The sequence below is a fragment of the Trichechus manatus genome, unplaced genomic scaffold, assembly GCF_000243295.1.
Source record: "Trichechus manatus latirostris isolate Lorelei unplaced genomic scaffold, TriManLat1.0 scaffold00024, whole genome shotgun sequence".
In the NCBI taxonomy this organism is placed as follows: Eukaryota; Metazoa; Chordata; class Mammalia; order Sirenia; family Trichechidae; genus Trichechus; species Trichechus manatus.
Window position 1 is genome coordinate 1,123,300 of NW_004443960.1, and position 9,837 is coordinate 1,133,136.

At 57.6% G+C, this 9,837-nt stretch overlaps 1 protein-coding gene across 1 annotated transcript in view; it reads right to left on the minus strand.

The window, feature by feature from the left end:
• UNKL (unk like zinc finger) overlaps nt 1–9,837 on the minus strand; it is a 33,028-nt gene that overhangs the window by 18,401 nt on the left and 4,790 nt on the right. The window contains exons 3-5 of the mRNA XM_023728544.1: nt 4,957–5,133; nt 3,908–4,041; nt 432–567 (exon numbers count right to left, since the gene is read on the minus strand). Coding sequence (XP_023584312.1) covers nt 432–567; nt 3,908–4,041; nt 4,957–5,133 — 447 coding nt within the window. The remainder of the gene's footprint in view (nt 1–431; nt 568–3,907; nt 4,042–4,956; nt 5,134–9,837) is intronic.

Genomic DNA, 9,837 nt, shown 5'->3' on the forward strand with positions numbered 1-9,837 from the left:
CGAATCTAGGGGGGAGGGGAGAAAGGAGAGGGCTGGGGCGGATGAGGCTGGGGGATTAAGGCCAGGTGGACTGCGGCCAAGGGGGACACGAGGCCAGAGGGGGCTGGCAGGTCACAGGTGAGGGAGACCAGGATGGGGAGGAAGGAGCCACACCCACCACGTTTGTGAGCTGGGAGGACACAGTGGGTGGGGGGTCTCCAGGACGGGAAGGGTGGCCATCACCCAAGCGGGGAGGGTGCTCGGGGCTGGGGAGGGTGCAGAGAAGCAGAGGGGCCTGGGCCAGCGAGGCCCACCGCCCAAAATGAAGCCCGCGCCGGCCCTGGTCAGTGTGTGCCAGAGGGACCGTGAGGGGCTCTGACACCGTGGAGCCTGCATCCCGGGCCGGCGGGCTCACCTGTACTGGAGCCCTCGCCCCGGGCCGGCGGGCTCACCTGTACTGGAGCCTGCGGGGGTTCCGTCTCCTGTCGCGGCTGTTGTGGTAGTGCGGGCACGCGTAGCCCTGGCGGCAGAGGCGCGGTGGCTTCGGGCACTGCTCTGTCTTGTAGCTGCCCAACACGAAGTTGGTGTCTGGAAAAGAGGCGAATCCACAGAGCTCGTGCGTGACGATCACAGCAGCACTATCCACGCGACCGTCAGAAGCCGAAACCGCCCAGGCATCCATCAGCAGATGACGGACAGGCACAGCGTGCCCATCCGTACACCACGATACTCGGCCACGAAAAGGAACCAAGTCCTGGTGCATGCCACGACATGAGTGAACCTTCAAGACGCCATGCTGAGTGGAAGAAGCCCATGGAAAAAGGACAAGTGCTGTGTGGCCTCACGTGAAATGGCCAGAAGAGGCAAATCCAGAGGCAGAAAGCAGGCTAGAGGCTACCAGGGCTGGGAGCGGGCAGTGACTGCTTAAGGGGTATGGGGTTTTCTTTTGCAGGGAAGAAAATGTTCTGGAGCTACACACAGGTGGTAGCCTGCACCACATCGTGAGTGTACCAAACACCACTGAATCGTGCACTTTAGTGGTTAATCTGATGTGATGGAAGTTTCACCTCAAAACCACCACCACCACCCATAAACCAGTTGCCTCTGAGTCGATTCCAACCCATGGCGACCACGTGTGTGTCAAAGTAAAACTGCTCCATAGGGTTTTCTTGGCTGCAATCTCAATGGAAGCAGATTGCCAGGCCTTTCTTCCATGGTGCTGCTGGGTGGGTTCGAACAGCCGAGCTTTTGGTTAGTAGTTGAGCACAAATCGTTTGCACCCCCCAGGGACCTACAACAACCGGGGGTATTTAAAGGCGGTAACCAGTGGGGGGAGATTCCTTTCTTGGGCTGGATAATAACATGCATCTTATTTACACCTGTGGGGCTGAGTGTCCAGGGTATGAAGGACAAGGTGAAGGCCGGGAGGAAGGGCAGGGGAGTCAGCACCCCAGAGTCCCGGGAGCCACCACAGCTTTGCACACTGGCGTTTGGGGGAAGAGAACAAGCACTGTCAACACAAAAGACACACGGCCAAGTTCAAATGTCAGATGTGGATACCGTCCGCCCACGGCACACTTCATTCACTTATAAAATGACAAGCGATGTCAACCCCGCAGCAGGCGTGCGGAGCGCCAAGGGGCTTAGGGGACCAGAGAGCTGATTTTAAGAAAACAGAAGTCGTAAAGCGTCCGCAAGCGTCAACCGAGCGCCTCACACAGACCAAAGTCCCACATGAAACACAGGGGCCAGTGACTCAGACACAACCGCGATGCGGAGGGGGTGGCAGCCGCTTCGGCCGAGGGACAAACACCGGGAAACAAACGCCACGGCCGACCGTCTGGGAAGAGAATGCAGATGCACGACCATGGCCGCTACAGCAGGAGGACAGGGCATCCCAACACGGGCAGGCACGAAAGCTCATCGCAAACCAGGCACAGAGGTTCCACTGCCAAGGTCAAAAGCCCCCCAAAACCATCTGTGCACAGGAAGCCCCTCCGTGGGTGACGGGCAGACAAGCTGTGGTCCATCCACACACCAGGGGTCATTCAGCCAGCACAAGAAGGGAGTCACCACACCACGAGGAAACATGGAGGAGCCTGGGATGCACGCTGCTGAGAGCAGGAAGGCAGTCTGAAAAGGCTACACGCCATGATTCCAACTACACAACGTCCCTGAGAAGGCCCAATGCAGAGGCAGCGAAAGATCCTTGGTTGCTGGGGGCTCGGGGGGGGAGGGGGAGGGATGGGCAGGGGAGCCCAGGGCATCTTCAGGACAGTGGAACTATTCTGCAGGCCACTGTAATGGTGGACACAGGGCATCATGCATTTGTCCAAACCCACAGGACTAAACACCACGAAGAGTGAACCCCAATGTAAACTATGGACTCTGGTTAACAATAATGTATCAGTACTGACTCCCCAATTGTAACAACACAAAGTGTGACTCCTAAGGTAAACTATGGACTCTAGTTAATAATGATGTATCAATACTGATTCACCAATTGTAACAATATAAAGCCTGAACCCCAATGTAAACTATGGACTGTAATTAATACTGATGTATCAATACTGATTCCCAATTGTAACAATACTAAGAGCAAACCGGCGTGTAACCTTTAGAGAGTAACAATATACCAGTATCAGTTCATCAGAGTAACAGATGCACCAGGGAATACTAAATGCTAATAACAGGAGAAACGGTGCTGGCGGCATGGGTGGGAACTCTCTGTATTTTCCGCTCAATTTTTCTGTAAACCTAAAACTGCCCTAAAAAAATAAAATGTGTTAATAAAAATAAAACAACCTACGGATGAAGAACAAACACGCAGAAGCAACAGCCTGGAAGGGCTCTTGCAAAGAAGGCCTTTGAAGCGGGTGTCAGAGACCCAGTTTTCTCCGAGCACTTAGAAACCGTTTTCTGACACAGATCAGGGAGTGAAAAGAAACGTGAATCAAGTGGGATGTCTGGCCCTGCCGGCAGGTTACCCAGTACAAACCACAGAGTGACCGGCCCTGCCCTGCATCCTCACGCTCAGCCGGGCGACAGTGACGTACAGACGCTGACCAGGGACGCCCCAGAGGGAGGAAGCCTCCACCAGCGGCCGGGAACTAGAGCACCCCCTTAAGGGGCTGGAGGTTGGGGGGATCTTCCCAAGTCGAAGGTAGGCAGGTGGAAAACAAGAAAGGCGAAGTTCTCGCAGGCATTTTCGCAAACAATAATGAGGGTGACGTCCTGTGCTTGGGCACCGTCAGCACCGCTCCCGGGCGCGGGGTCCTTGGGAAGCACCCTGGGGTTTCCCCACAGCGGCCGCAACACCACAGTGCTCTTGCTCTCTGGCCCAGACAAGCACAAGAGCCCAGCAGGGCTTCCAGGATGGCGAGGAGTTTCTTTAAAACCTCAGCCCGTCACCCTCCCAGGGAGCTTGGGAGACACAGGTTCCCCTGCCCTTGGGAGGGATGGGGGGCTCCAGCCCAGGAACCTGTATTTCCCACCAGCCCCCCAGGATCCCAACGCCACAGATCCAAGGGCCACAGGCAAACACCGTGTGCTAGGACGAGGGGGGGCCACGGGACACCCTGGGGAGCAGCTAACGTGAGGACCAGACACCCCAGGAAGGGTCCTCCCCAACACGGGATCGGCTGACCACCGGCCCCACCCAGAGGCGTCCGGAGTAAAGGTTCAGAGCCACCTCAGGAACTGCACTCGGCCTGGGTTCAAATCCTGCCCGTCCACCCTTGATCCCAGAGACTGCAAGTGAATGATAACTCAGTGAGCCTCAGTTTCCCCATCTGTCAATGGGGATGATGAAGTCTGATGTGTGGGTCACCTCTGGAACAGAAACAGACCCAGCTGGTCTGCGGAAAATGACCACAGCTATAAAGTGTCCCGCTTTCATCTTGCATGTCTGGTGGTGGCGCAGGGTTACCTTGCCACCGCGGGTCCTCGGCCAGGATCTTCTCGATCATGGCCTGGCTGGCGAGGACCCCGGGCTGCAGATCCGGAAGGCTGTCCCCGCCACTGAGCTGGCCGTTCTGTAGGGCCTCCTGGGCCTGCAGCTCCCTGTAACCAACAACAAACGGTTACGGCTTTGCGACGGGCCGGGGCCTTTCGGGATGGCCAGAGACGTCATGGAAACAAATGGCTCAGCGTGACTCGGTTCTGTGCTTCACAGAGCCGCCCACGTGTCACCTGCGACGCTGCTCGTGCCTAGGGTCACAGCTGGCATCGTGCAAACCCTGTCGTGGACACTCCATGCCCAAACCCCAAATGCTCGGGCTGAGCTTTGCTCAGGGGGGACCCACTTCCCTACAATGACCTCCTCAGACGCCGCTCCCCATCCTGTCCCGCTGAGCTGCCCACGGGACATGAAAGGAAGAGGCTGAGTGGGGAGTGGACACTTAATGTTCTCCTCATCAGAGAGAAAGCCACAGCTCAGGGGACAAGAAACTGGAGCACTAGCTGCCGTGGAGTCAGTGTCGACTCCTAGAGACCCCGTGTGTGCAGAGGAGAACTGCTCCACGGCTTTTCAAGGCTGTGACCTTTCGGAAGCAGATCGCCAGGCCTTCCTTCCAAGGCACCTCTGAGTGGGTTTGAACGTCAGCCTTTCAGTTAGTAGCGGAGTGCTTAACTGCTGGCGCCCCCAGGGGCTCCTCAGAGGATAGTAAGGGAGCAATAATCACGGTCTCCTGGTCCAGGTGGCTCCTGAGAACGCCACAGGCGCCATGCTGATATTTTATGAGTATTCGCTCAGTCAGTCCCTACAAAGGCCCACCTTATAGGTGAGGAGCTAAAAAACTTGCCAACGTCACCTAGCCAGCAAACGGCACAGCTGGGCCTTGGACCCAGACCTTTCTGGCTCGAGTCTGTAACTGCCAGCATTTCTCTGTCCGGCACAGCTGGTGCCGGCGGGCCGGCTCCCCACCTGTCTGGCAGTCCGGCCGCCCGCCTGCCGGCACTCACGGCCGCCACACTCACCGGACGTCACACACGGGTGGCCGCAGGTCCAGGGGCCCGTGCGCAAAGGCGCAGTGCAGCCCGTTCTTGGCGCAGTGGCCCCGGGCATCCGTCTCGTGGATGCAGGTCCCCGTCTTGTAGTAGCGCAGGTGGTACTTGCGCTCCGTGTCCCCCGTCGTGCGGTGCAGGTACGGGCACCTGGGGAGCAGAGGGGACAGGCCCCGCCCAGTCCTCAAGGGCGAAGACACCCTCGGCTCCGACGCGCCCACGGCTCACGCGGCACCCGGTGAGCAGTGGTCTGCTCCTCTCACCCAGAAGCCCGCTGTGCCCAGGGGGTGAGCAGTGCCAGGCAGAGCCCAACTGGGCGCGACCCACAGCCACTGACCCCTCCACTAACCGCGGCCAAAGCGTGCGCACTGAACCTCCACCCAATCGTCCTTCACACGTTTTAAAATAAACTTCTGATGCCCACGTGCAGAGAGGCGGCGGCTCCCAGCGCGGTGAACGCACTGAACCCGCTGAGCTGTAAGCTCACCGTAACCTGGCTGATAGTACGTCATGCGAATTTCAGTGCAATTTACCAAAAAGTCTGTGTGGAAAAATGAAATTCACTCCCTAGACTCAGCGAAGTCATTTTTTCCTGGCAACAGCTATCAGATGAGGGGTCGGTGGCCTCTCCCTCCCAGCTGTTTCAGGGACCCCGTGAGGGGGCTGCAGGCTGGGGGACCCGGGGGCCCTGGACACCATTGGTGGGGATGCCGGCATGGAGGAACGAGGACGGGCAGCATAACAGGGCCGCTTGGCAAACCGGCATCACGGGCATCTCACCGGGCAGTGGCAGGGCCGCAGGGCCACGGAGGAGCCGAGGACAGGACCCGACGCGGCTCACGCCGCAGAAAGGAAACACCAGCAGGGATAGTCTGGGGCTCCGGCACACACGGATGTGGACACTGTGCCCGCCTGAAGCTGGTGGCCCCAGAAAAGCACCACAAACACAGGAGGAAGAAAGGCCTGCTCTACTTTTGAAAACCAGCCAGTGAAAGCCGTACGGAGCACAACGGTCTGATCTGTAACCGATCATGGGAACGGCACAGTCCAGGCAGTGTTTCGGCCGGCTGAACGCGGGGGTCGCTGAGAGTTGGGGCAACTCAACAGCAGCTAACCATGACGACCATACTCAGCACAGCCGAAGGCCGGACGTCTCCACCAACAGAGAAGTGGATACACAAACCGTGGTGCGGTCACCCAGCAGAACCCTCCGCAGCACTGACAACTACTGCTGCAGCCACCAGCGCGGTCGGAGCTCACGAGCACGCTGAGACACTCGACCCAAGAGCGCACACCCATGACTCCAGCGACGGGAGCTGCGGACACAGGCCACGCTGATGGAGGGTGTCAGAGGCGACGACAGTGAGTACTGGGGAGGGGGAGCTGGGGGAGCCATGGGGGGCTCCTGGGGGCTGGTGACATCCTCCATTTGTATTCACAGCTGGGTTCAGCCAAGCTGTACTTTGGATTTCTGCACCATATATTATTCCCCAGGGGCCTTGGCTAAACTCCCAGCTGCTAACCAAAAGGCTGGCGGTTCAAAGCCGCCAGGTATCTCCACGGGAGAAAGGCTTAGCAATCTGCCCCCGTGAAGATTACAGCCTTGGAAACCCTATGGGGCAGCTGTACGGTCACATGGGATCGCCAGGAGCCGGAATCGACGGGATCTAACAACACAGTTAGATAAGCACAGGTATAAATGTGTGCGCACAGAAGGTGTGAATACAGGTGTGGAGCTGTGTACGTGTGTATACGTATATGGATTCCCCAACAGCAATGTGCATGCCCTCCCCACCAGCGGCAGCCAGGGTCCTCGAAGGCACACGCGCTGAGAGCAAGAAGCCATCAAGCGCACCGGGTGGGGGCGCCAAGTGGGGGCGCCACGGTTGGAGTGCAAGAAATCAAAGCCCGCTTCTCTGACATGAAACCGCCTCAGGTGAGATCAGCTGCGAGTCAACGCCTCTCAGCTGTGCTCCAACTCAGCTGCACATGCAGCACTTCCTTGTGGACCTGACCGGAGCTGGGTCAGACCTCAAGTCCCGCGGACTGCCAGGCCTCCCCAAGACCTCAGACGCCAGCTGCCAGCGCCAAGGGCGGGGATTCCTCAGGGCCCCCTCACTCCTGACCTGCTGGCTACAAATGCAGGGGCACAGCTCACTCCCTGACATTTACGGGGCACTGGCCTTGCCCAGCATGGCGGGGTACCCGGACAAGCGGGGGCCTCACAGATTTGCCCCCGCCCTCCCAGAGGGTGGAGGCAGACCCTGAAAAGAACACCGGAGCTTCGAGAAAAGAGGAAACGTGAGAACTCAGGAAACAGATTCTCCAGCGTGGGGAGCCTGAGAAGTTCACATTCTGCCAGCAGGAACTCAGTCACCGTACACACAGCTGAAAACAATGTTGCCGAGTACAAGGCGAGTACAACGCTCCTCCATCGCCACCGCCACAAAGACGCCGAGCTTGTCAGCTACTTCACTCAGCAGCCGACGGACAGCCCGTCAGCACCATGGCCTGGAGGAGGTCAGCTTAGAACGGGGTGAGACTGTTACTAGACAAGCATTGCCAGTGGTCCCAGAACCTTCCAGAACCTCTAATAGAAAGCGCCTTTCCTCGAGGGGATGGATGTGACTTCCCCACCGGGTACCCGTGAATCTGGTAAATCACCGTCAGGAAACGTGAAGGAAGGAAGCCAAGAAGTCACCCCCCGACTCCTGCTCATTGCACTAAAGCAGTTCCCATCTTCAGACGCGCACACACTACTGTGAGCTCAGCCTGAGAACTCCACGAGACTCAGGGTCAGGGGTCCGGGCGCCAGAATACAGCGCACCTGCAGAACGCACTGCCCGGCTGTGGCCAGGTGGACACCCAACTCACCATCGCCAAAGGGAGGGTAAACTGTCAGGCGCCTTCTGAGGCCGCGTGTGTGCTGATGCTCCATGGAGGTGAACCCCCGTGAGCCCACCACCCCGCTGATGTCTGCTAAAGCTCTCTCAGGCTGGCTGCTTCTCCGCTGGCGGCGGGGCACCACTGCCATGGCAACCAGAGCGGCTGTGCAGGGGAGGGGGGCACTGGAGCACCAAGCGAGCTCTCACGTGGGGCATGTCACGTGGAATGGCATCTGGTTTGGTTTTCTTGGTTTACGTCTCCAGGAGAACTGGCAATTGTCCCCTCTGTGATGGGGAATTTGACGTGCCAGCCTGGCTCAGCTACGGGGCCAAGTGTTCTGGTCAAACGCTCCTGTAGATGTGGCCGTGAAGGTGTTTACATGTGACTGACGTTGAAATCAGCTGACTTTGAGGAAAGCCATTCACGTTCCATAACGTGGGTGGGCCTCATCCAATCAGTTGAAGGCCTTAAGAGCCAAGAGTGAAGTTTTCCCAGTAAGAAGGATTCCACCTCCAGACTGTAACACAAACAACCTGCTGGAGTTCTCAGCCTGCCTGGCCTATGGATTTTGGACTTGCCAGCCCCACAATCACCTAACCCATTTCCTTAAAATAAGTCTGTGTATATCACACACATACACATACATATGCACATTTATATATAACCAACTTAAAAAAAAAAAAGCCGTCATCAAGTCAATTCTGACTGTGTCAGAGCAGAACTGTGATTCACAGAGTTTTCAAAGGCTGATTTTGATTTTTTGGAAATAGATTGCCAGGCCTTTCTTCTAAGGCACCTCTGGGTGGACTGGAACAAACAACCTTTCAGTAAACCATTTGCAACACATATATACATATGTATGTTATCAGAACTCGATACATACACATATGTGTGTGTGCCTTATTAGTTCTGCTTCTCTGGAGAACCCCGACTAGTACATCTTCCCTCTGGCAACTCCCACCTGAGACAAAAGTGGACCCACCAAACTCAGTTAACTCAAGTACACGCCACAAGGGCTTATGAAGCTCATTCTAGAAGCCGCACATGGGGCCGGGAGTTCCCAGCCTGAAGCAGCCATCAGCACCCCTGCAGGGTCTGCTGAGCCGCGGGTGCAGGCCCGCCCCAGCGTTTCCAAGTCAGCCAGTCTGGGCTGGGGCCCAAGGACGCGCAGCACCAGCAAGCTCCCAGGTGAGGCTGATGCTGCTGGTCGCAGACGGCACTCTGCAACCCGCTCAGCTTAGCGACACTCCAGGATAACACAGCCCCCTCCCACTCTCCAAGGAACATACGCCTGGGTGGGGGAGACCAGAACACAGCACGCAGAATAACTGAGGGGCAGGCAGACAGGACGCGGCAGATCGTGTGCTGCGGACCACCAGGGGTGGGCAGATGGAGCCTGGGGGAGGAATTCAAGGGTGCTGTGCCACGTCTGCCTCCCACTTTGCAACACTGTGTTAGCCAAGCCCACAAGCTCAGCTGCGCCCACCGGCTCCAGCTTTCCAGGGCTGCCCTGGTCAGGATGGTAACTCTTTGTTACTCTCATACTCAACTGCTCCGGCAAACAAAGCTGCCACCGTCTCCCGCAGACTGCTCTCTGCAGACGCGTGGTCTCCAGCACTGGGGCCAAAGCCCCCGTCCCAGCCACCCCCTCCCCTCCCTCATCACATCACCCAAGGCAGGAGGCGCTACAGGACTTTGGTCCTTTAGCGGCTCAACAATTTAAGACTCACGTCTGCTTTTTACATTTTCCTCTGTGTGTCGAACTGACACTGACTGGATAACCTGTCACTTCCGTTAAAGTAGTAACGGGTTCTCACAAAGCTTGTGTCTTCGTGTAGGATGCAAGCAATCCTGTGGCACCTAACCGTATGCTCTAACGCTCAGCATCTGCCCCGGGCCTCCACCTCGGCCTGCCCCGGGCCTCCACCTCGGCCTGCCCCGGGCCTCCACCACGGCCTGCCCCGGGCC